A 27,131-nucleotide genomic window follows, 5' to 3' on the forward strand; every position below is an offset into this window, starting at 1 on the left:
CATGAACAGGTGAGTAGAACAGAGATCCAGTGGGAGCTGCCACATACACAGGTCTCTGGCACAGAAGGTTGCTGACCTGTGAATCACTGGGGACTGTGAAGGTATTGAAGAGAAAGGTAGTGTACTGCCTTTGTTGTCTGCTCCTCCCTGGCCGTCTACATTGCCAGCTGTTTAAGACGTGATACTGGAATAAACAGTCTTTGGTCTTGACTCACCATTCTTAGGTGCTGGTTTTGTATTCCTTGGAATTTAAAGGAAAATGTTCTCCAAGTGGTTTCCTTATCAGGAATGCCCTGGAATAGCATTTTGCTATATAATGGCTTAATACAGAGAGAACTGGAAATTAAAGAAGAAATATTCCATACTTTACAGTTTTCAGTTACCTGAATTTAACTTCTCTGTGCTATTGCTGTGCTGCTCTTGTAGTAACTCTGTCGAGTTTCTGGGTATATAACTTTGATCATGAAATGCAATGTAAGAAATTGTGCTGCAGAACAATACCCCAGTGTTAATCCTAAGCAGTTGATAAGAGAGAAGAAAAATAAGCTCTTTTATGTCACTGTTTAATTAACCAAGGCAGATCAAGGTAGTGGCATGGAGCTGGTTTAGGAAGAGGTTAAACTGCAGTTTTGTGGTGTCTTGTCAGTACACCCAAAGTGTTAGCTCCAGACAGTTAATGACAACTGGTGTCTAGATAGACCTTTAATATCTTCTTTTATGTTTCCATTGATGCTCTTGGGCTCATCTATGCTTATGCTACTTTGGAGTCATAATCTACAAAATAGAGCATTTTTGTCAAAGAATAGCTTAAAGCATGTTCTTCTTTAGTTACAAATGAAATATTTGGAGGATTATATTTTTTTTTAATAATCTAACCTGTCTCCATGACAGGATGAAAATATTGCCTCATCCTGACAGGTGAAATAGGGTCAAGCAGGGCTGCTAAGTGAGTGACTTAGACCAAAAGAGTTGGTGATAGGGAGAGACAACCCTCTTTTGGTGGTTTTTGACTTGAGCTTTTTTCTGGAATATTAACTTTTTCAGTAAAATCTTGGATTCATACAAAGGGCAGCAAAATGCGTTCAATCCCTCCTGCAATGTGTTTGATGTTTGTTTTGAAGTCCATGGTTTTTTGTTATTTTTTGGGTTGGGTTTTTTTGGGTCATCTTTGTAAAAGTTGAATCTTTGGTAACGTAATGCAGGCAATCCTGAAAGTGAGGACATCTAAGTTTTCATGCCTTTGGTACAAAACATGATCATTTTGGAATGCTTCTTATAGCATCTAAATATGTGAAATAGTTCCTCCAAAATGGTCACGTGCTATGGTTGTAGCTGACTCTGCTCCCTGCTGTTTTAGCTCCTGATTAGACACGTTTCTGTTATGATTTAGGTGCACAGAAGTGTTGTGCCTTTTTTCTCCCCACTTTGCTATTGAGAGAGTACTTAAAATTATGGGCCCTGAAATAAATAATGAGAAAGACCCTTCAGCTGCTGAGTTGTTAAGCTCTGCTCTCTGCCATTCCCTCTACTTTGTGTTCCCTCTGTGGGGAGGTTTGCAAGGCCAGAACCTCTTTTGGTTGCTTTTTTCTTCTTTGGGGCCTTTCCCAGGTGAGCTAGAGCCACCTCTGACACTTTTAATCCTGAAGTACTGTATTCTGTTGTTGAAAACCTGCTGAGACCTGCCCTTTCCCAGAGTGCTGCAAATGATAGAACTGGTACTTGTGTCTGAAGATTTTCTATGCCCTGTGCCCTGCTCTTCCCTTTCCAAAAGTCTTTGAGCCTAGTAGTAACATCGGGGCAGAACGAAGTCCTTAAATGCGCGAGACATGCATTAACTGTTTCTGCCTTTGACTAGAAATGCTATTGTTCTTATGCCCAGTATTAACATACAGGTATCTAGAAAGACTGCACAGTATTATCTTAATGGCTCTAGAAGTTGTGGTCTGGTATCTTTTCTGTCTAGATGCACGGAAAGAGGAGGCAGCCTCTCTGAGGAGGAGGAGGAGAAAAGAACTTAAAACAGTAGGAGCTGCAGGAAAAAGATACTTAAACAGTTTGTAGATTTTAGAGATCATTGTAGGAATACAGGACCAACTTCTTTAACTTCAATAAAAACATTATTTAACTATAAAAGGCAAAGCAACTCAAAAGACAGCACCTGATGTATGAGATGAATGTAGGAATTACTTTTCTAGTCATAAAGCATTTAAATTAAAGAATTACAACAAACTCTATAAAAAAAAAAAAAATCCTCTAGAAGTTAGGATAATAGCTAGCTATACCTGGTAATAGTCATGTACAATTAGGTGCCTGGACTATATTTAAGCACTTTTGTACAAAATAAGCAGAAAGTGGTGGAAGAAATGTACTACCACTTCTTCTAGTCTTTGTACAAAGTGCTGCTTTAGCAAAAGTCTGCAAAGAGGAGGTCAGTGCTTTCTCCGTACAGATCATTAGCTATACTCTTAATAACACAGAAATAACTGACAGATCAACAGCCTAAATGTCTCCTCTCTGTTGGTGTGGTATAGAGTCAGATGAAAGCAACTTCACGGAGGAACCGTGCTGCCATCTCTCAGCACTGGTTGTGTCTGTGCTCCTCTTCCTGCTTGCCAGTGGCTAATTAGGATGTAGAAAGAAAGACTCAAAATGCATTACAGAAATACTGTAATTACATTTATTAGGAAGCCTGTGTATATGTGTTAGATTAGCACTGGCTATTCTTGTCTTTAATTATTTGATTTTGGTAATTCGGCTCTGCAGCCAAGCTCCTTGCTAATCAAGGCAGATTTGCACAAACCCCTGGTGTGTCGCCCGAGTATGGGAAGGCAACGGGGGGTGAGGGTTTTGGTGCTCCTGCCTGCTGGCCCGTAGCTGTTTCAGGACGGGGACGGGGAGGAGCAGGTTGTGTGGGTGTTGAGCTCTCAGGGGCGATGGGCTGGCAGCTCCCCTGCAGAAGAGTCCCTTGTTGTGCTTGGGTGGCCAGGCTGGCTGCCGTGGACCTGCAGTCACTTGCAGGGGCTTTTCTAGCGAGAGCCAGAAATGTCTGTAGAAGAGGCTGAGGGATTCGATGTAGGATGGCAGCGCAGGGAGATCCGTGTGCTAAAGCTCAGCGTGACATCTTTTGGGAGGGGAAGGGGAGGCTGCTTTACCGAATCTCTCACGAGGTCTGTCGGTTTGCTTCATGCACTCACGTGTCGGGCTCCCACAGAAAGTGGCAGTAAGGCTGAGGTGGGGACCGCCTGTGTGTGACACGGAGGAGAAGGGATGCCACCTGCCACATCCTTCCCCTGTCTCGACTGGTGAGGAAGGACTAGATTTTGGGCAATTTGGGTTTGTGGGCGGATGGCTAGCCCCTCGTTGAGTGGAGTTGGAAGAAGAAGCTTCTCGCTCATCTGCGTGAACGGGATGAGCCCTGTCGAGCAAAGGCAGATCCCTTAGCACAGACAAATCCCCCATCAAAGGAAATATTGTGTGCACAGCCTGTTAATTCTTCTTTTTTTTTTTTTTTTACTTCTGTTTGTCTAGTTCTTTAATGGTTATAGTTTTGCCTTTAAAAAACTTGGTAGCTCTGTCATTGTCATGGTCAAAGTAAGAATTGTTTTTTGAAAGTAAATGGCAAATTTACCTACCACCAGTGTGTCACTTTGTTTTTTAGTGATGAGACTAGATGATTGCCAGTCATACTCTGTTTCAGTTGGTAAGGTGTGGGTATAAGGATGCAAACTTCAGAGAATGCCTGTTTGTTCACACTGTTCCTGCTCTCTGGAAAGCAGCCTGTGCTGTTCAGCTTTGGAAGCTGGCAGGAGGCGACAGGTAGAGTATCATCTTTCCAATGGATTAGTCCTCCAAGGTTGCAGGTGCTTAGTGTTGAACTGGGAAGAAACCAAGGTATCAGAAGGAAGGAAAAAAAAAAGAAAATAAAATCAAAGGCATTTTTAAGATGGTTTAGAAACAAGGAGCATCCTGTAGGCTTCATTTCCTGTAGTATCTGGGAGGATCTGATGCTGCTATTTCCCCCTGTCCCCAGAAATTCAGCTTTCAAGAGGATCTTCCTCTGCTCTCCTTTTCCACTGCTTCTGCTCTCCAAAGCAGTAGCAGGATTTTGTGTGTTGCCAGAGGATGGTGAAGGACTTTGAACCTTCTGTTGAGCATGGCTTGTGTTTGGAGTTGGTGGAGTTTTACTAAGGATGTGTTTCTGGTACCCAGAAATGAAATAAACTAGACGACTTTGAAATACAAGGATTAACTTAGTGTGGGGAAGGAAAACCCTGACTCCAGTTCCAGTGTTGATAGATTCATGTTATGAGGAGCTTTGAAGGGCCATAACCTTGTGCGTGGCTAAAGGCACATGCCCAGGGACCGGACTTGGTTTTCTCGACATGGCTTTTGCTTCCCTACAAAAGCTGAGCTTGAGTGCTGCAAACATGTGTGAGGCAGGGGGAGGTGGGAAGTGGATCTGTATGAATGAGGTAGTGAGCTTCGAGAGAAGTCCTAGTGTTGCTGTTCTCTGCTGGCTTTGTCGTGTGAAGGCCTCCGGGTTCAGAGCTGAAGAGGACTTTTCCAGAGTTTTGGTCCCCACTTGGGCTTGGCTGCTCTCTATCAAGTGTTTATTTCTACCCACTACCTTTCTCACATGTTGGCTGTACGTAAGTTGAAGAGGGTAAGAGAGTTTTTTGAAAGTGTATTTTAGTACATTTAGTATTGATTATCTCTCCTTTTGGCGAAGTAGCACTGTTTGGCTTCTGTGACTGCTGCCAAGGTGTTTGAAGAGGTACTTAATGGTTTCTGCCTCCAGAGTTTGAAGCCTAAGGCAGGGGAGAGCAGGCCAAAGAAAGGCAAAGTGACACGAAGTGCTTTGCTGCTTATTGCTGTTGGTGACTAGAGGCTCGCTCTTGGAGGAAAAAGGACAGTCTTTTAAGAGTCCTTAGAAAAGGTGAAGCCCTTTGACCAGTTGATAGCAAGTGTAGTGGTAGTTCTTGGTTGTTTTGTCCCAGTGGCCTGGAAAACATAGTGGGGGAGAAAAAACCCCAAACAATTATTAAAGTGGCCTAACACCACCAAATGAGGAAACAGGGGGATGACCCATGAGGAACTTGCCCTCTACATCTTATTTCTTTGAAGGGCAGCCCTTCTTTCTCCTGATGCTCAACGCTGGTCTTCTGCAGACCTTCAGCAATGCTTAGAAACCAATCCACTTGCGAGGGCCTTAGCACAGCCATGGCTTTACCTTATTGTGCAAGTCTGCGCCGGTTTGGAAACTGCCTGTGACATTTGGGATTGTCTGTGTAGTTTGTGGACACATTTAACCGTTGGTTGTGCTAGCAAAATGCTGTGGTCTGTATTGCCCCGGTGGTCCCAAGATTGATTGTTTTTCAGGAGGAAGATAGGAAGGAGGTACAAGTAACATTGCCTTAAGCATTAAGGCTTCAAAAGTGCTCTGTACTTACAAATACCCAGCATTTGGTGCGATCTAACCCTGGAAACAGTCTGTAGTTAAGAGTTTCCCCTTTGCTATGATTGCAAAGCAAATGGCAAAGCGAGGATGCCTGGCTGTTGTGGACATCTGTAGCTTCCTCCCTCTGCATGCCCATGCTGCAAAGTGTTTACCTGTTGTGCAGAGCTATTTTGGAGCTTTGACTTGGGCAGGTTGCAGGTTAAGTATTACCTTGTTTTCTGGACACTTTCTGAGCAATAAATTCTTCCAGTGCCCTGTGTGAGTACGGGGCTGGGGCCTCTTTCTCAGGCAGAGCTGTTGGAGGGTTGTCCTGGTTTTGGCTGGGATAGAGTTAGTTTTCTTCCCAGTATCTAGTGCAGTGCCGTGTTTTGGATTTGGTGTGAGAACAATGTTGATAGCACACTGATGGGTTTGGTTGTTCTAGGGAACGTTTACACTAAGTCAAGGACTTTTTAGTTTCTGGGGCCCTGCCAGCCAGAGGGCTGGAGGGGCATGGGAAACTGGGAGGGGACACAGCCAGGGCAGGTGACCCAAACACATTCCATACGATATGATATCATGCTGAGTATATGAAGGGGGGGACATTTGGCATTATGGTGTTTGTCTTCCTGAGTAACCGTTACGCGTGATGGAGCCCTGCATCCCTGGGGATGGCTGAACACCTGCCTGCCCGTGGGAAGTGGCGAATGAATTCCTTGTTTTGCTTTGCTTGCATGCGCAGCTTTTGCTTTACTAATTAAAACTCGAGGGCTGAGTTAAAAACAATTTACATTCCTTTCCGATTCTCCTCCCCATCCCTCTGGGTTTGGGGAGAGTGAACGAGCAGTTGTGTGGCACTTAGTAACCAACTGGTTAAGTAGCAGTTAACCAGCTGGGGTTAAACCATGACAAAGGTACACTGGGGAGGGCAGCTGCCCTGATGGTTCCTAATGATGCCCCTTCCAGCTGTGTCTGTGAAGGGGAAGAGCTGAAGAGAGGAAGGTGGAAAGGAAATAATTCCCCCTTGAGAGAGGTCATTTTGAGGTTGTGTTGGCAAGGCAGCCTGGTACTGTCAGAAAGGGTGATGATTAGGGCTTCTAGTATCATTTGGTTTATGAACAACAATCATGTTTATAATTGGTTTAACTACTGCAAACCTCTCTCAAAGCCTGAGGTGTAAAGCTGAGTGTTTCTCCTTAAAATACCTGCCCCCACCACACACTTCCAAGTAGATGTAGTGTTTCTGTGTGTTTCATGGCAGCTTGCAGGCTTCTAGCCAAGCCACAGGTGTCCTCTCTGGATGTGTTTCTTGTTCATCTCCTTCCTCTGTCCATCTGGCTGTGGAATTGAAAGCACAAGCCTGCCCTAGGATGTTTAAGCAGATGATGGCTTGGGCCTGAGCATGTAGTGAAAATGCAAGGCTTGTGCAGCGATGCCTGCCTGCAGTTGTGCCCTGGCTATTTCTGGGCTTGCCTGCCTGTGTGTATGTGTCTGGAGAAAGATGTGCCTTGGGTGCCTGGCAGTTCCAGGCTGTGAGGATCTTTGAGGTCCCTTGTGCCAGTTGTACATTGCTGAGTCAGGAAGATAGGAAGGGTTTGGGAGAAGAGTACGTCCACAGGCGTGGGCCAGAATGGCCTCTACGTATGAATGTGTGCTGAAGGAAGGCGTGTGGGTGGTAGGATGCTTCTGGATGCAGGTTATTGGTCTTTACAAGTAAGCCAGCCAGTCACCTTGTTTTCAACAGCATGCCCTGAAACTGTTTTCCATTACTTCCTCCCAACTAGAAATTCTATATGGCTGTGTTTTGTAGTCTTGGAGGTGTCCAAGACCTCTTTTTTGGACTTGCCTTTTGTTTGATGCTTGTGCTCCAAGCAAGAATTGAGGCAGAGCCCAGCAGGAAAAATGTAGAGCTGTCAATATGGATCCTCTGGGAAATACAGTTGAGGAACCAGGACCTTTGTTCTGCTTTTTAAGGTACGAAAGGAAGTTCAGTTGGTGTCACACAGTGTTAGTGACCGTGTTTCTGCTTGCTGTTAAATTTTGACTTGTTTTTCTTCTGTAAGCTGGTATTCCCTTGAGCTGATTTGATCTTGCAGTGTCTCTGCTGTTGTGGTTGATGAAGTGTTGTGGTGGTTTCTTTGAGGCCATGGTGGTAGTTCAGTCCTGCTTGAGTAGTGGGTCTACCTGGACTTCAGTAAGGCCTTTGACATAGTCTCTTGAAAGCCCTGTAGAGTGAAGATGCCCGCTGTGTGAAGGAAATGCCTTTTGCAGAGCCTTTTATTGTAGCTTTGATTTGTTTTCTTTGTGTCAAGTTTTTGAATATATCTAATTTCACCTTTAAAAGGCAAAAAAAAAAAAAAAAAAAGGCATTTTATTTGTTATGTGACATGAATAGAGAAACCCTTCTTTGCCTACTGTGAAACCATTCTCGTGGTACCTGTTGTATTCATCTGGTTGGTAAGTAAGCCATAAAAGGAATTTCTCCGCCAAAAAGCTGGCCAAATAAATCTTTAAAGTCAGCATGGTGTGGGGAGGGTAGCAGCTCATCTGCTGAGAGTGGAGCAGAGCTTTTTCAGATGCCCTGTCAGGGAGAAACTGTTAGAACAAAGTGGTGGGAATAACGCGAGTTTGGTTTTGAAGGGAGTTGTTTTGTGCAAATTGGTCTTCAGGAGAATCTGATCTTACTTGTGGTAATTCAGTCACCATCATATCCAAAACAAGAATTTTAAAACAGCACTCTTGTTTTTAATGAATTTGCAGGTCTACCTTTGGTCAACAGTTTGGGCAACTGATCATTGTAAGTGATGGTTCTGAGTTGATGTGTGCTGCCATGGTGGTGGAGAAATGGCTGTTTAATGAGTAACAGGTAAAAGCAATGAGTGATGGGTTGATGGTGGTGGGCAGAAGAGGAGGACATGCCAAGTAGGGAGCAGCAACGTGGTGGCTGTGCTTCCTGCTCTTGGGCATGACTGCGCTGCAGGGGTAGGAAGGAGGAGGGAGTGCTCCTGTGCTGGGTCCCACTGGTGCTGGGGGCAGGTCCCGCCGCTGTTGGGGTGAGACAGGTGGGACTGTCCTGTGGCTCTGGACCAGAGTCCACCCCCACACGCAGGTCATCTGCTTCAGGCACTTGGTGAGGGTGGGGGCTTCCTGAGCTTCTCTGCCCAGAGGGCTTGTCAGCTGGTGGGTCTCCCCTGGTTTTTTTGGAGGACCTTCCCCAGCCTGGCTTGCCACAGCTTGTGCTGACATCAGAGGCCTCTGGCCTCGATGGCACATGGGTCATCTCCACTGACAGACCTGTGTGCAGGCTCTGGTTCAGGCGGAGTTTCACCATCCCCATAGCAGCCTGCATGGCGCTGCGGTTCAGGTGCGGGCCTAAAATGGAGCCTCCAGTGTGCGTTTGGGCTTCAAAAGGTCTATAGAAGGCATCAGTTAAATGCCGTATCCTCGATAACCAACTTTGCTTCTACAGCTATTGACTGATACTTATACGGGTTAAAATCAACATGTGTCGGGGGGAAATGATGTTTACTTTCGAGAAAGTATGGCTTTTTCATGCTTGGTGACACGTTTAGAGATGCCGCATAAGCAGTGTCCTTGGGAAGTTCCATCGAGCTCGGTGTGTTTCGTGTGGTTCCTTTGAAGTGTCCCGCAATGGGGGGACGCCGGGCCGCTGTCCCGAAACGGGGGGGCGGGGCGGGGGGCGGGGCGGAGGGCGCCGGGCCTCGATGCCGGGGCGGGGGGCGCCGGTGCCGGGTGCCGGGGCGCCGCTGTCCCTGGTGCTGAGGCCCGCGGGCCGCTGTCCCGCAGCGGGGGCTCCGGGGGTACCTGACCCACCGGGTTTCAAGCGGTTTATTTCAATGTTTGGCTTTCCTGCCCCCTCTCCTACCCAAGGATAAAGCGTTCGGCGAGAATTGGGTGGCAAAGGGAACATGGTGCATTTTTCTGAAGTGTTTTGTTCAGTGCAGGTGATGATGGTAAATTTACTTTAAACTTTTCTGTAGAGCTCTCCTTGCTATGTCAGCTGTATTTTCTACAGTGATTTCATTCAGTTGTTTCTGAGCCTTTTTAATATGACTTGACTTAGCTTTTGAAACAATTTCGCCATTATTGTTTAAAGTATGATACCTTGAACACAGGGATAGAGACAATTGGCACCCTGAGCAGGAAAAGATGGAGGTGGCATCATTCCTGTCTGGTGGGGCAGAGCACTGGGAAATCTTTGGTGACAGGTGGATGCATAGGTCTGAGGAACACGTGTGCTCAAGCTTACCAGTTCATGGCCATTCTTTGTGGAGTTTTGGGAGGCTGGAGGGACCTGGCAGAGCTTCTGATGCAATGTCTAGTAAAAAAAATACCTGATCTCAAAAAGCAGAATATAGGAATAAAATCACCTGAAAGCTGAAAAAAAACCCCCAATTGATACAAGTTCTGATTAGGCAATTTCTACTTTTTCAGATGCCTATCTTTATGCTGCTGAGCACAGCAACGTGAGAAAACCCTTTAAGTTCTTCAGTATCTGTTTCTCTGTATTGGTCCCTTCCGCTGATCTCCCTTCTGTTTACCTCCATGAGGTTCCTTGATCTCTGAAGCTAATGAAAAAGAGGAAAGAAGCTCATCTTCCCAGACTCAAGTGGAGTAAGGGGAGGCTGATTGATTTCTCACTTTTGCTAGGAGAGGAGGGACACCTTCTTTCCATTCTAATTCTCTCCAAATAATTTGATATCAAGCCACAAAATTGATTAGAGGTCACTGATACTGTGGGATGACTTCCTGAATTTGTAACTACACAGCTTTGTAGCACAGTGTGTAGGTATGGTTTTCCTTGGAATCAATATGTGTTTGACTGCAGCCAGGTTACACACCCTTCTATGGATTTCTTGGCTTATCTACAACTGTCTTCTTGGATAAACATTAAGCTAGAGATCTCAGTTTTTCTTGCTGAAATAATATTGTCTAATTATTTTATTAACTTAGTGCCTTTAATTTGCCATCTTTTCCATGAGGAGCTCTAGAAGGCAGTTTTAACCTGTAAGCACTACTTATCTATGAGATTACTGGCTCGGGCTTCTAAAGAACAAATACCTGGAATTAATGTGAAAAGACATGTAATAGATTATCAGCAGACTCATGCTGAGAGGATTTGAGAGGCTGCAGCCCCAGCTGCATCCACCCTGCTGTCTGCTGGAGATGATTGCCTCCATAGCAGAGGTTGCAGAATGGTCACTGAGTCTGTTCCTCAGGTGCTCGCAGCCTGGCAGACTCAAAGAAAAAAAAAAAAAGTTAGTTCATGTTAATACTCTGAACTACAGCTGTTGAGGTGCAAATTCAACACCTGTTCTGCTCCAAAGGCTGTAATTTATGGTGGAAGAAAGAACCATCAGCCACAGATGACAACCTTAGAATTTTTTTCCAACAGAAGTTGTGTATTTGCAGTCACCTTGTATGATTGCATGGTGGAAAGGTAATACTTACATATGTTCCTTCTTATGCCCAGGCTACTTGTGCTAGTGTCCAGGATTTGAACTTTAGTTCATCCTAGGAGAAAATTTGTGATCCAAATAGTGTGCTAGGTTATTTTCTGTAAGTGCTGTGCTAGAGGAAGGCTGTGTATTTTCTTCCACTTTTCCTCATCATACATTTTAGCCAAGAGATTCATCCAACTGTACAAAATTCTAACATATGGAAGTGTCTTCCTCCTGGCAATTTATTGTTCTGACACATCGGGTTTAAGATTAACTTTTTTTTTTTATTATTCTAGGTATTACAGTCATCTGTGTTAATGTTGGGAGGAGAGAGAATTTCATAATTAACTCACGACTTATTTTTATTTTTCTTTCTCCAGCTTGGAATCCTCTTTCTGCTATTTTCTCTTCTGTATTTTAATTTGACAGAAAATTTCTGACAAATGCTTTTAGTGCTTAAACAGGACAACAATAGTGATGCGGCAGTGATGTGAACATTAGTCATCTTGACAGCTTGACAACTGATACACAATGAAGAAAGCTCTTTTTTTTTTTCCTGCAGAAAGAAATGCATATGTCAAAGGTATCAAGATGTCAGATTTCCTATACAAAAGGAAGCTGAATGGGAGAGCAGATATGAATTGAGGATTTTAATTTGTGAAGTACAAGTGCTGGGTCTTGGTGGTAACTTCCCCCCCTGCTCCCATTTTCCCTTTAGCAAATTGGAAGCTATTTATCCCTGCTCTGTCATACTCCTTTCTTCCAATTACCTTGCATGCCCAAAACACCAGCCGCTCGCTCAGCTACATTTAGCTAGGTGTATTCTCTAATGGAATGAAGTTCTTGTTTACAAGAAGCAAGAAAGGTTGGGGTGCTTGTTAGTAAAAACAGAAATACTTTATTTTTCTTGTCTAATCGTCACGTGCCTTTCAGGGAAATGCCTGGCAATTTCTAAGCTATGTTGAAAGACTGTAGAATGATTATGTAGTTAAGTCTTTTAATACAAAATCCACCCCCCCATCCCCCCCTTTTTTTTTTTTTTTTTTTTCTTGCTTTGATCTTTCAGATGATCTGAATCTTAGTGGTGTGTTGGCTAAGAACAAGTGACTCAAATGCATTCCTTCCACATAGCCCAAAACATGCAGGACCATCTGTGCTTTGGTCCACGGGCTGAGGTGATACAATACCGAAATAAGCTGGATGTTGGTATACGTGGGGGGTAAACGAATGCAGTTTTCACTTTGCAATGGTGCCACAAATGTGGGCTTTATGGGAAGAAAAATGACAAAATCAGGTTAGAAGATATAGGATGAATCATGTTGCCCTTCTGTTGTACCCTATCTTGCCTTTTTAACTGAGGGTAAGTTACACTGACTGTAGGGCAACTTATCAACAAAATAGATGTTGCGGTGCACTGTGTAGTCTACTTGGCAAACAGGCTTGTGTTGAGGGCTCTCCCTTGTCAGTTCCCTGCTTGCTGATGTCGTGACAGGTTTTATTTTATTCATACTCTGCTTTGTCTTTTCTTGAAAGTGGGAAGCAGTGTTCAATAAAATCTCAGTAGGGTTTAGATACCAGAGCAGTTATGCATACTAGATTTGGGAAGGAAATTTGATTCTGGCCCGCTCTCACAGCTAGAAGGCTGAAAAAAAGAAAAGGAAAAAAGAAAGAAGAATAGTCAGAAAGGATATCCTCTTGTATTCTTTGCCACTTGAGTGTGAGAAATTTTAAGATAGTCTTTGAAGAGCTGGTGTGTAATCCTGGTATCACTGTTATGCTGCGAATAGGAAACAGTATTAGCATGTCCCAGCAGCTGGTGGCAGAGCATGTGAGCACCCCTGTGTACATGTCCCTTACCTTGGTATGCTGTGGAGTTACTGACATCTATGCAAATGTCAAGCAGAAACAGCTGGATAAAGCCTTGAAATAGTGTCTTAAAGCTTAAAGAATGGGACTAAAGCAAGGATGGGGCATGTTCCAGTTTCATCTTGGTGTTTTTATTCAGCATAGCTTTTATTGCTTGTACTAGTATACGAGAGAATTCAGAGACCACTCAAAGTACAAAGAAAAGGGGAAAAAAATGAATGAACCAGCTGTATGTGGTTTTTTTCAACTTAAAGAAGCAAAGCTGAAAACAAGAGAAAGCATCCCCTACCCTGTTTTCCTGAGAGGAAACTGGGCAGCTTCCCAGGGTAGCCAAGATAGCCTGCAACACAAGCCAGAGCAAAAGCAAAGTGTTGGTGAGCAATGCAGCCCTAGCCATGATGGCAGCCCTAGCCATGATGGCAGCCCTAGCCATGATGGCAGCCCTAGCCATGATGGCAGCCCTAGCCATGATGGCAGCCCTAGCCATGATGGCAGCCCTCCTTTGTGCCACATGTTGCTTTGAAGTGCTCTTGCTTTTTTCCTTCTGCACGGTTGGTTTTAATGAGAAAGTAAGATTTGAAGATTAGCATCTGAAAGTAGATTGGTGTGGTCTTTTGTTAGCATTGGAGAGCAGAATTATAACTACTACCTTCAGTTAGCTCTTTGCTTTAAAACTAGCCTTTTTTTTTTTTTTTTTTTAACTCTGAAATTTATGGATGCAAGGATTTGTAAGACACAATCCTATTCTACCAGGATGTTTATATCCCTCTCTTTTTACTGCTTGCTACTCGTCAGTGCTTTTTTTAAAGAAACACTCTTGTTTACTGAAAGAGCTATTTCTTGCATTCTTTTGCATTACTTTTTGTTTATAAAACAATCAAGACTTCTTAACTTTAGTTTGATGTTGTGATGTAGATATTTACTGTTCAGTTATCACTCCTGGTCTCCCTGTGCACTTGCAACAAATCACAGTCCTGTTGAAATTCCTGTTTTGTAGCCAGAGGAGGTGTATTAAATATGTTGCATTCAAAAGGTTATTTTTTGCTATAGCGATAATAATTGCCTGTTATTATTTTGTGTTCTTAAGTGATGTGTATTTTAAGTATGTAGCTACTAGAATAGGGCTAGAATTTACACCAATTCTGGTAACGATGGCAGCTTGCAAAATCTGGCATCGTTTAGGGTAGACGGTCTTGGCTCAGTAGATCTGTTAGCATTTCCAGTAACCTTTCCCTTCCCTTGATTTAGTCCTTCATTTTCATCCTGGATGCTTTTGTTTACATTTTTAAAAATATATCTATTGATATCTTTTTATGGAAAAAAGCTTAAAATAAATCACATTTAATGCAGAAATTCAGGGCTTTTGAACAGGCGAAAGTATTAATTTCCAGGTTCCATTTCAGGTTCTAAAGGATTCTATGCGTTTATCTACTGTCTCTTAGCTATTTTGATATGCTGATTTTATTCTATTTGTTGTATCTTCTCAGGGAAAAGGAGCCAGACAATGGGCATTTTGAAATAAAGCCAAAGGATAGAGCAGAGGGAAATGTGTATAATAATAGTAATACTACTACTACTACTAATGTCACATAATAAAGTGGCACTTAAAACCCCAAGTCCTTTGATTTTCCATGAAACTTACTCTTCAAGTGCTTGCAGTTGCTTGGAAATGGGATCTAGATTTCTATGATGTGTTTTTAAAATATTATCATTTCCTGTGATAAGTGCATTTTGTTGTCATTCAGAAGGCTAGTATGCACTCAGATTGTGCTTGCTTGTTTCAATATGGAAATGGCTATCTGTAGCAAAACCACCTAGAGAATATTTTGGCTGTACACTAAAATTTGGTGTGTTTGTCCATGGTCATTGCCCTGGAAAGTATACATTTATCACCTGCTAGTAGTAACCAGGAGCTAGTATTGCTAATCCATTCCTACGACAATACACTTGTTCCCTGTAAGCTGCAAGAGGAATTTTGTCTTCCTCTAGGAATGCTCTAGCTGGCTGGTTTGCAATGTGTTTTTTCCAGAATTGGCAAAATTAGTTTTGACATGAGCTGTATCGCTTTTTCTATTAGTTCCCTCATCAAAATCAGTTCTGCATGTTATGAAATACAATTAAAAAAAAAAAAAAAAACAAACCAAAGCATAGCAAAACACACACCCCTCCAAAAAAGCTCAACAACCCCCCCAAAACGGCACCACTCTTTTATATCAAAATGAATTAATTGAGTCTGAGAACTTGCAAAGTTTCAGAGAGGAAGTCTTATTTTCGTAAGATTTTTTTCCCCAAGTTATTGAGGTGCATTAGGATAATTCCAAAGTTCTGGAAAGGACAAAAATCTTCATGTTTCAAGGTTCAGCACAAAGTGTTAGGGTAAGACTTGTGTGTGAAGTAGATTATCCCATACCTACCTGTTGTGCAATGATTCTTGCTTTTTCTGAGGCTCCTGTTAGAAACAAGATGTGGCTCTCTATGGTCTGCCAGGCAGGAGCTGAAATAGCAACTCTCGTATTTTATCCTTCACGTGTTTCCTTAACACTATTTTCCTTTGATCTCTTGAGGTTCAATAGATAGTTGTTTGGGGTTTTTTTTAAGCTTATTGGCAAGTATTTTTGGTCTTCAGTAAGCAAATGCCCCACATGAAGAGCTGGTGGTTTATTGTTCATGTTAACAGATGCTATTTTTATACTAATGGCAAGAGGGCAAACACTTTTTAATGCTAGTATGAAAAAGTACTATCTTTGGTTTCACTGAAAGGAGCGCATTATTACATGCTGTTAGTCTTGAAGCATTTGAATTTCTTTAGAATTTTTTGTAATGTAAGAGAAGCTGGTCCCTGTTATTTTCAAGTGATTTAGTTTGACCTGTAGTTCCTTATCTATAATCACTCTTTATCATGAAACTTCAATATTTATATTCTATGTTACTAAATTCATCACTGTAATATTAGACCTGAAGACTCAGAAAGTACCACTTTGAAGCCTAATTTCAAGAAGTGTTTCTTGGCAGAAAATGTAAAACACTTGCTGATATTGATGTATATAATGTTAATTGTTCCTTTCTAACATTAGGGATCATTAGTAGCATTAAAGCACTGAGAACTGATTCCTCAACATGCAGAATTTCCTCCTCATCTTACTGATAAAGGTAAGAGCCAAGGCAGTGGATGACCAGTAGCACTAAGTTTGCACCCTTACAAGCTTAGTGGGTCAGTGAATTCAAGATTTAGCCTTCAAATTATAGCTATTAAAAAGCGGGTTTCTCTAGGCCCTTTTCCAGAAACATGGTGATGGTGGAAGTACTGTCTTTTCCTAAAAAAATAAGCTGGGAAAAGGAACAAAACTACTTGTTTGTTTGTTTGTTTGTTTGTTTTAATGTTATGGGGATGATGTTGCTCTAAATTCTAGGCCAAAATATGTGTCATTCTTGGGACAGTTGATTTCTTTGGAAACTATTATTCTTTTTAACATGCTTTTGGAATTCAAGCAAAGTCAATATTAGAAATTGTGTATAATACACCTTGTGTTACTTTCTGCAGACCCTTCACAAAAGAAAGAACTTAAGGAAATGATAGATGGATGTATATTTTATTGTCTGATTCTGGTCTATCTCCATTCTATTGGATATTTTGATAAGGCACCTTTCGTGTCATCAAAGTTATTCATGGGTGATTCTTAGAAAGAATATGCACTCCTAACAACCTTGGGAGATACTGTGAAATTTTAATTTGCATGAATTATTTTTTCTCAGAGGCAGGAAGGAAGAGCTTGTTTATGATACCCAAAGTGATGCTGCAATATAAATGAATTATTTCATATTTTCCAGGGAGACAGGAAAGTGGTTGTAGCTGGCATGCGTGCTGTGTTGAAGAAGGTATAAATTTTGGTGACAGAGATAAACTGTCTGTGAATTGTCTGCTGTTCAGATGTTTAGAAATTGCGCTATGTTGAAAGCAAAGCCTTCTGTCTTAACATTTACGGCACAAATCTGTCCCATCCAATGAAAAAGCAAGTGGCTAGGTAGGGGTATGGTTATGGCACAGGGAATCTGTACCTGCTGAAAGCTGTCTCTGCGACAGAATTCCCTTGATGCATCAGCCTCTCTACCCTGATTAAGTAGCCTCTCTGGGTAAAAGAGAAAACTTCAGAATCTAGACAAAGTCTGTATCTAATTATGTGAATGAAATCGTGTTGTATTGGGTTTAGGGGACAGTCCGAGGGGTCAGGAGGAGCGTGGGGCAGTGGAGAGCCATCACTAGTGAATGTCAAATATACTTTAAGCTTATATGTGAGTCCTCAGAATCAAAAGTTTTTACATTGTGGCATTTTCCTTCTTTTTTTTCCAGAGCAATATAATTCCGTCACTTTGCAAGTAGTGGATAGGCGTGTGGTATGACTGGCAGGTGTTTTACAAGCATGGACCGTGAAAGTTGCGTTGCTACAACTGTAGCTTGACTTTTGTATAGAGACTCAAAGTTAAAGCTCTGTGTATAGAAGGGAGACTATTACTGGGTAGGGTAAACTGTCATCTTTAGAACAGACTTAAGTTTTACCCACTGTTGTGTAGTTCAGCATAACACTTAAGCACAACTTGTGTTCAGTCAGCTCTGAGTCATTTCTGTATTTTAGGAAATGGAATTTATCAGTTGAAAATGAGCTTAGTTTCTCTGAATCTCAAGTGTTTTGGATGTATTGTTTCATGGAATTGTTCACAGGCCTTCCTGGAAGACTTTACAGCCTAGTCCTGAAGGTAGAAATGTGTTTCTCTCTCCCTCTACACACAGAGGACCACATTTGTCTTTGATCCAAGTGACAGCTTCTGGCTCATATTATTTTGGGCCTTTGAGCCAATTACCTGGAGAGAACAGGCCTTAAATTTAAGGTGTCTACTGAAACTGCATATTGATTCTGGGGATCTTAGTGACGTCTACCATTTAGTCGTGCTTAGAGAAGGTGATAAATATGAGAGAGGTGATATCATCTATTGGCAAATGAGTAAATCTGTCACAGCAGCTCTAAGAGTAATTGGCCTAATGTTTTTCTCAGCCTTTTAACATTGATGACTCAATGTTTGAAGCTCAAATTCTGTCAGTTCTGTTCTAGATATGCTATGAAGCCAAGGTTTAAATCAATTATATTGCTTTAAAAAAAGTCTAATGTATGTGTGCATGTTTGAAAGCATGATGGAGGATATAGTCTTAAAATGCCCACGGAAAGAAAGGAAAAAGCAGCAACACATCTATTTGGTTTAAACCGGGTTTCTACATTCAACTTCAGATGAGCTTTCATCCATTCATCTTCCTTGTAAATTACTGTATGTTAGTAAAGAAGTGTGTACTGTATTTGTTATGAAATTATTCTCTCATCTTTAATTACATTCTGCTTATCCTCTTTATATTATGTTAATGGCTATATGCGTGCAACAGTTGATGGGGTAGGAGAATGGTTGCCTCCATTTTGGAGTGAGGAGAAGAGGAGGGTTGTGTCTGTGGAAGAGTAGGATGATTAATCTGTGACGTCTTTCTTGTCCCTGTCTTTGCTGTTACCGCGATGCCTTCTTTTTCTAGCTATAGTTCTGCCAGAAAAACTTATGTTGAAAGTATATGTTGTCTTTTCTGACAGATTTAGGACTTGCATACTTGCAAAAGCACACTTCTCACTGTGCTATGTCATTACAGCTGGCATCAGCGGTGGTGCTCCTTTCCCAGCCCAGGTATTTATGAGAGAGGAGCATGCTGCAAGGGATGTGCTCTGGGGACCTCTGGTTTGGTAATAATTCCCTCTGTGTTGCCTGCTCTCAAGTGTTCATTGCCAGTGAACTTCTGAAAGTTTGGTGAAGTCCTGTGTTTTTATGAAGTCAAAGTGAAGGGATTAAATGGTGTGTCCTTTTATGCAGGCATGGGAAGAAGACAGAGCTTTAGACTTCTAATGATCTGTCTAGCTGGCAACTACCACTGGGTAGGGAACATGCATTCTGATTTTTATGCAGTCATAATTATAACTTCATAGTATCAAAGGTAGCTTTAATGTGTGAAGCATTTCTCATATTGTCCTTGCAGAATACTTGGCTGAACTCAAACCAAAAATTAAATATGGTGTGAAACTCTTAGAACTCTAGTTTGCTTTCCGTGCTGGGGCTATAAAGGTCTTCATAAGCATCTAATTAACCCCTAAACATCTAAGGATGCTCATTTTACAGCTGATAGCACTATGGCAGAATTGGATGAAATGAGTTTTGTGATAGTTCACAGTTAAAGAGTAGCTATGGCAGGCTAGAGGAATGAACGCATAGGAAGAAACCCTGTCTAGCTGAAGTTACTGTTCCTCTGAACTCTGAGTGGTACATGCTGAAAAAATTATTATCCACCAAATGGGAAATCTTTTCTTCTCTTCCTTCGAAGCAAAATAATATGCTGACACTTCTCTTTATCCAGTGATCTTTTTGGAAAGCATTAATTTAAAAAAAAAAAAAATCATAACTGCTTATGTGGCTCTGGAGTCAATTCCCTGAAATGAATGCTCAATATAAAAATTTAATAGGTAAAAAGAAAGACATTTATTACATAGCAGCTGGCATAAATCTTGCTTCTAATGAGGATAAAATCCATGTAAATGAATCATTACAGTAAATTGTTGTAATTAGGATTTATTCATGACAAAGGTCTCATAATTATATAATCAACTTCTGGTGTATTAAGATTTATAGTCTGAACTCTTAAATCTGTTTCATTCATTTAGAAGCAGAATTTGCTAGGGGAGGAGTGTTTTCAGGAAGTGTCTTGCTACATGCTCTCTACTATAGATGGGATTTGATTCCTTTGCAAATATTATCTAATTCGGGTGTTGCAGAAGGCTCATATACTCCTCTGGCAAAAATAAAACTGTTAGCAGTTTAAAAGGTCCTCCCCAAATACCAAAGTCAAAACTTCAAGAGCTTTTAAGTGCCAGGTGTTTTATTAAGGGCCTTCCAACTTAACAGTAGAGTATAAGTGTGCATGCACCTCTTCTGAGTGTTGTACAAATGGTAATGAACCAACGTGATAGAAAACTGCTGCCAACTCACGATTGTCTGGGCTATGAAAAATCTGTGTCTGTTTTTGATTTCAGTCCTTGCCAGGTGGATAGAAGCAGTATCAAGTATAATAGCAGAGGGTTAAGGTCATCAGCTATCCAACTGGGAGCTGAATGTGAGCCCTTCTTTGGTGGGTGGCATGTCATGGGGACACAACTGCTCTGTGGACCCTACTGCCTGGAGTGCAGCTGAGGCGCTGTGACAGAGTGCTGTGGTAAAGGCTGGGAAAGTAAAGCTTTGGGCTTTCTTCTTTCTATTGACTGGCTGTTAGCCTGACAGTTTCAAAATCATCACCCAAAACAGTTTTAAAAGCGGTTTCCAAGTTTTTCCTTGGCAAAGCTGGAAGGCTTCCAGTGAGATGCTGTAAACCATCAAAATAACTGTAAGGGTGCGCCATGCTTTCAGGGATCTAATAATTGAAGGCAAGCTTGAGTGGACATACTGGGTCTGATAGTTTCTGGCTTGAAATAGGAATAGATTCCTACCTCCCACCCCCTGCCTCAAGTTTTAGGAAGTCTGGATTACAATTACAAATTTTATCGTCTCCTTTCCAAGTTAATGCTATTTAAGAGTAGCTTTTAAAGGCTAATTCTTCTTGTGTGCTGTTCCCCATCCTTCGTGATTCTGCTAAAATTTAATAGAGGCAGCTGTGTTGCAGTGATTTGGCTCTTTTTGGCTTCAAGAGAAGTCCTATAGCCACTGCAGGCAGAACAGTTAGAACATCCTCAGGCTGGTTTTAATTACAGCAGTGTCTGCAAGTATCCCTGAAGCTTGGAGGATGATTTTACATCTAATCTGTTGCAGGTAAGGTTTTGAATTGATGGCTGTCCAATAGTGGTATAAGGGTTTTTAGGTTGGTTCCCCTCCCCCCTGCCCAATTATGCTGCAGTGCTGAAGTAACTTCATTACTGCAGCACTTCTGTCCCCTGGTTTTTGGTTTAGACTAATGTTGAATACATTAAACCAGTTTGCCTTGCATTCCCCAGCAAGGGTAAAAGTACATACAAAATCCTGTTACCTTACCCCGTTCTGCTGCATGTATTAATGCTCATAATAACTGCTCATAAATAGTTCAGAAGAGCATATTAATTCCCGTGCTTTATTGCATATTACATCTGATGATGTAAGCAATTCGTATGACAGCTTCTCAAGATATTTGCAGGTACTACCAGAATTTAACCCTTATTTACAATGCTGAGTTTAGATAACTTGATTTTTGCTTTATAAGGAAAAAATATTTTCCCCTGATAAAGATTCTTCTATAAATTTTGAAGTGGCTTGGTAAGTGTTATTTTGTTTACTCATTTATGAAGCAAAACCATAGCAGTGTACTTCTGAACACTAGAACTTTTTCAGAGATGGTTCTTACAGAGTGTTTTTCCTTTGATTTTCCTAGAACTCCAGATGAACTCAGGGCAATGCTCTTTCCCCTTTTCCTCCTCCCCTTGCCATTTAATTAAGGTTGGGATTTCAGGTACTCAAAACCCATGAGATTTAATAAGTTTCTTCGAGACCATTAATGAATCACAATGAATGTATGCCCTGTTTTCTACTCTGCTAAATATAGAGGCAGGACTGGGTCATGGTGTCCTTGGCTGTCACTGGCATGACGTTGAACCTTCTTAACCAAGTTGAGCTCTGTCTTTACAGCCTTAGGGATTTTTGCCTTTACTGTTTCAACTGAGGGTGCTGCTCCTGAACTTCATGGCTTGAATACTTAGGAATTGGCTGTGAATTTCCAGCCTACATATGTGTTGATGGGTAGTATAAAGCTATTTGTCCTTGTATCAGCAGTATATCCTTAAACCTGAATAGTCCTTTTTCTCTTCTTGGTGTTTGTCTGTGAATATACTGACTGATGATAATCCTGTCCATTCTCAGCCTGGTTTTGGAAGTCTGAACACCTTTGAATCCACTGTTATGTGGTAGGCTCACAGATATAGCTGTTTGACATGCAGGCCTGTTCACCTGTGCCCAAGGGAGGGGTTCAGATGGTGCAGATGGCCATCACCCCGTGTCTGATCTCTCCAGTGCTAGATTCCCTTTCTTTGCTGGAAAAACTGGATAGTACTTAAGTGCATCACATATTTTATTCATGATTCCACATTACATTCTATGCCACCTTAAGTAATTGAATTTCCTTCACTGCAGTCATGTAAATAAAGCAATTGCAGTATGGCCTGGAATTAACCTGCACTGGGATCCCCCTAACCTTGCACTTTCCTGTTCTCTCTCAGCCTTTTCATTTTTAATTTTTTATTTTTTTTTTTACATAGTCAACTATATACATTTTTCAAATACTATCCTACCTCATGTTGATCAATGTATTCTGTGCACGGTCCATCAGTGGGATTTAATTTTATTTTCAATATTACTTTTGGATTTAGTTGGAGAGCTGTAAGATTTTGATTTGAATCACCCATTTGTCTGCTGAAGAATTTGGAAGCCTAATCTCCTGCCCACCATAGTAATTAAAGATTGGAAAAAAGATTTGTCTGGCAAATATTGCACACAAAATGAAGTAGGAAAATGTGCTGAGCTACACTTGTGGATTAAAAGATTGACTGATTGCTTTATGAAGCCTGCAGTTAGCCACCAGTATCTGAGAAAAATCATGTTCATTGTTATGGTATGTGTCAGCTTTCTTTGCAATTGACTGGAAAATCTTCTAAAGCTTAATCCAGGTATTGCTGTAAATAGGTGTCATTTCTGTCTCATGCAAGATTCTTTTCTCTGCAGAACTATTTCATACATGCAATGTGCTGCTGGGAGGGAAATACACGAAGCTGAATGGTAGCTGAGAGCTGGGGAGCAATGTGTGTACCAATTTGGCAGCCAATGTATAGCTTTTAGGGAAATGAGCCACTGTAAGGATAGATGTTCTGGAGGGTGGGTTGTCAGCTGCATGTGTGTACATACACCCCCCCACACTTGTCTCGCCGTCTTGTACCTAACACTACCATCCATCATCCATTTCAGGTTTTTGCTGTTTCTCAGCAATGTAATATCCTTTTTTAGTGTTTCTGTCTTCACGAGTTTTAAAACAGCTATGCTCTGGCTAACAGCCACAATTACCTCTCAGTGGGGCTTCGGGGAGGGGATGCAATTGCTCCATCAAGGAGCCTCCAGGAGGACTGAGGGAGCGGTGGAGAAATTCAGCTCTCTTGTCACCTGGCACAGGAGTGGTTTCTCTTGTTGTCTGTATATTGGTCTGTAACAGTGTGCAAGCATTACGGTACAGAAGGGATTCAGCACCTTTTGCTGTTTTATTACAGCTAAGTAATTTGAGCTAAGTGCTTGAAGAGTTTCACAAAATGTGATGTTACCGCTACTGTGCCTCCTTTTCTTTGTGGGAGGCCGACTGCCATGATTGCTGGTGTAATACCTCCTTGAACAGGACTTTGTTGCATCTTCCCCTTCCCATTTTTCCACTTCTCCCCCTGCTTTTTGTTGTTTAGTTGGGATTCAGGACTTCAAAACTCCTTGTTTCCTGGAGGAAGCGGTGGGTTTTGTTCCTTGTCAGAGAGAGGGTGAATTACGGTTGCCCCTGCATGGGTACGTTCTTCGTCCTGTGTATCAATTTAAGGAAGGTATCAGCTGCTGGTTTCTGAAGGACTGGCTATACTCCCTGAGAACATATAATAAAACTGTTGGCACCTGATGGCTTCAAATCATCAACTGGAGCATATATTGGCACTACATGCCTTTGAAATCACTCCTTGAGTGCTGCTTTGTTTTTTTTTTTTTGCTCAGTGCACTGGTCCTGTCCTTCCTCATGGCACAGGCATAGCAAGGGTACACTCATGGGCCCTGATCTTTGTTGTGTACAGGGGCAGATCAGTTGTCAGAAGGTGGTTTCAGTTGATGGTGGCCAAAGACAGTCTGTGGGTTTGTGCTGAATGGCAGCTATGCTCTACGCTGTAGAAAAACTTACTCTGAGCTGTGCAAGAGTATTTCTGCTACAGGTGGGCTTTGACCCCGCCATGTGTAGCGAAGACTTTTGAGTGTCATGTTAAACACAATCAAATGTGACATGCTAATTCCACAACACTTATTTCTCCTTTCTTTTCACCTTTCTTTTATGCTGCTTAGGGTGTTTCAAAGATGACCGTATTGTGTTCTGGACTTGGATGTTTTCAACGTATTTTATGGAGAAATGGGCCCCCCGGCAAGATGATATGCTTTTCTATGTCCGTCGAAAACTGTCCTATGTCAGCGGTGATAGTACAGAGGGGAAAAAGGTGAGTAATGATATATTTTAACCTGGGAAATTTAAGTTAACATGGGATTTGGTGTTCTGGAGTACCTGACACATCTGAAGAACTATAAACCAAGGATAAGGAATCTCCAGCTCTGTCCACCACAAGAAGTTACGCAAAATTGGCCTGCAAAGAAGTACCGTGGTTAACGCTGTGAACATCAGCAGCAGTGTAAGTGAGCTTCAGTATCACAGAGTTGAGGAGATCAGAGATTTTCAGTGCTTTTTTGAGAAGCTTTTATGCTGATCAGCCTGCACTCAGGGGGAAAGGGAAGGACATTCATGCTGATTTTTGGTTTGCTTTTCAATGATGATGCTTTTATAAACTGAAAGTTTAAATCTGTAGAAAGGGAGGAAAAAAGGACGAGTAATATGGTTACTCCAGTAGTTCTAGAAGAACCCTTCCTGAGATACTGGAGTGTCAGGAATGGACACCTGTTGAGTACTCAGTAGCAGAATGCATCCTTCCTCCTGGAGCTGGGATACGGTAGCAAGAAAGAGTGAAGAAATGACTGTATTCTACATCTAAGACAATATGCCCTCCTACAGAAGTACTATTTCTTGAAAACACAATCGGGTAGCCTGGTGCTGCTGCATGGGTATTTTCCCATTAGAGATTTGAGAAACTTCTCAGCATTTCATGGCAGTTTTCATCTTAGGCAGGGGAAACAGAAGCAGGAGGAAGTTATAGTTTTCATGGGAATTAAGATGACTGCAGAGGATCAAAAGCAGGAAGATAAATGGAGGAAAAAAAGAGCGGGATTAACTTCCTGATATACGTAAATAATTTACACTGTTGTTGAATCACAGATATTTGCACGTGGTGTATGTGAGAGTGTGTTTAATCAGGTACACCAGAGTTCTCTGGGTTTAAATATGGTGAAACAAAGAACCATAGTTGTCAACTCCCTTGAGAAAAGGATTCCAGAAGATTTTTCCATGCTTTTATTGGAGATAAGAAAATGGCCGGAATGATCTTTTTTCTTCCCACCACCCCTCCAGCTTTCATCATGACAACCGCTAAGAGGATGATGGCAAAATATTGTTCTTTATTTGTCAGATTAGTGGTTTAGTAGTCTTTGGCCAGCATACTTGGAGCTGTAAGACTTTTGGAGGCAACTTTCATCCTAACTGTTGTTTAAATGACTATAAATGTATTCCTGTTTCACATCAAACAATATTGTGGCTTTATTTAGCCTAATAAAAGCATGGGTTGTTTACTCTGTCCTTCCCAACAAGGAAGGTTGAACCTCAGAGGAAGGCTGGTCACTTAAATTCATTCACGTGCCCCTGATCAATCTCTGTTTAACTTATTAATCAGTTTAAAGTGTTTGAACTCCTTATGGAGAGGAGACAGTGAGATAAACCATTGCATTTGCTCTCAGAGCTTTATTTAAGACTCCTAAAAGCATCATAAATAATCTTTATTTGTGAGGGGGTTTTGTAAGTGGTAGTTACTGCAAAGTCAGCATTAGTGAATTGCTTGCGTAACGGTGAAGATGAGAAGTGCGCCTTGTAGCACACACTGTGTAATTCCTCCTTGAGTGTTTGCATTTTGCTCAGCCTCTGAGAAATGAACCTTTCCTGTGACTCTGAAGTACTTTACATTTGAAACTCCATAGTTTGGTGGTTCTTTGGTATCTGTGCAGTGTTCCTGTTCGATTTTTAGCTGACTGCTTTGCAGTTCCAGCTCCTCTTCTAATTTTTGAGCCTGTCCTGTGCAGTGAGACACCAAACAGCTACCCCTACTCTTTGAATTGTGACTAGACAGGTTTTTATTTTACTTTGTTGTTTTGGCCATTCTTTCTTGAGAGATGGTGTCAAAATACCAAAGTTGTATCATTAAAAGGGGAAGAAGCAAGTGACTGGTAATTATAAAAGCCAAACATTACTTCAGGCATCCCTGCCACCCACCAAACCGTGTGCTTTCATTTACATCCCCAAAGGTAGGCTGAAAAGGTGGATAAAGGAGAGAGGTTCAGAGTTGTTTGGGACCATGAAGAGCTAGAACTGGTGCTGCACTGTTGGCTCCTGCCTTGTGCCCAGCCTGTGCTGAATGGTCTGGTGATGACTTCTCCATGTGCCATGCAGAAGTTGACTATTAGGTAACCACAGAAGTGGGTGTTGTTGTAGCTTGGGCATACAGTGAAGCAAGTTCATTGTAGTTCTTCCATAGACCCTATATATGTGCCCTGCATTTGCCTGGCAATTGCAGGTTTGGACTGAAGAACACGGGCAGAGACATGTGAGGTAAATAGTTGTCCTATGACATCTCAGAGCATTAGTTTATATTCATGTAAATAATCTGCACAGCATTCTTCTGTAGAACTGATGACAACAACAACAAAAACGGATTGAGAGGGGAGGGGTTGTTTGCCTGTATACTGACAACAGTGGTGATTGTGTTCTAGGATGATGAGCTCATGCAGCGTGTTCACATCATTTGCATGCCACGGTGTGATGATTCATGTCAGCGATAAACAAGTGTCAATTTATCAAACTATTTTCAAGGTTTGATGGCTGTCATGTGTGATTGAAAGGCCTTCCTGCTTATGGGTTTTTTTCTGTGCTTACTGGAGCTGAAAACTGTCAGAAATAACATTTGATTTTAAGTTGAAGTGTAATAGAGGATAAGCAGAAAAAATCTGATAGGATCAAGATTAGAGGTTCTGTTCAGTTTTAAGGTTGAATGAGAAGGGCTTTGGCTGCAGCTTAGTCACAACAGCTTGAAGTAATAAATCTTACAATTTGGTGTATCAGTAGGTGGTGATGCTAAACATCGCTACTGTCATAAATTTTATTTCAAAAGGCCTTTTAAATGGTGTACTTCATAGACCCCCTGGTCTAAGTGACTTTCTGTTTGCTTCTCTTTTCCATCCCACCAATTTCTAAATGGCGTGTGTATGGGTGAAACAGCAATCAAGCTCTTAATATGGTCTGTGCCAGGGCAGAACTGCCATATCAAATTCTGGACTATATCCATTACATGGACTCTAGGATCCCAGAGAAATGCATTCAACTCCATATTTCCTTG

General features: G+C 41.8%; 1 protein-coding gene across 4 annotated transcripts in view; it reads left to right on the top strand.

Moving 5' to 3' along the window:
• Positions 1–27,131, top strand: part of KIAA0930 — an 82,081-nt gene that overhangs the window by 17,074 nt on the left and 37,876 nt on the right. For all 4 annotated transcript variants that reach the window (XM_080390821.1, XM_080390820.1, XM_080390819.1 and 1 more), the window contains exon 2: positions 23,932–24,080. In XM_080390821.1, the coding sequence (XP_080246947.1) occupies positions 23,932–24,080 (149 nt within the window). The remainder of the gene's footprint in view (positions 1–23,931; positions 24,081–27,131) is intronic.

The sequence above is a fragment of the Falco punctatus genome (genome assembly GCF_963210335.1).
Source record: "Falco punctatus genome assembly, chromosome: 6".
NCBI lineage: Eukaryota > Metazoa > Chordata > Aves > Falconiformes > Falconidae > Falco > Falco punctatus.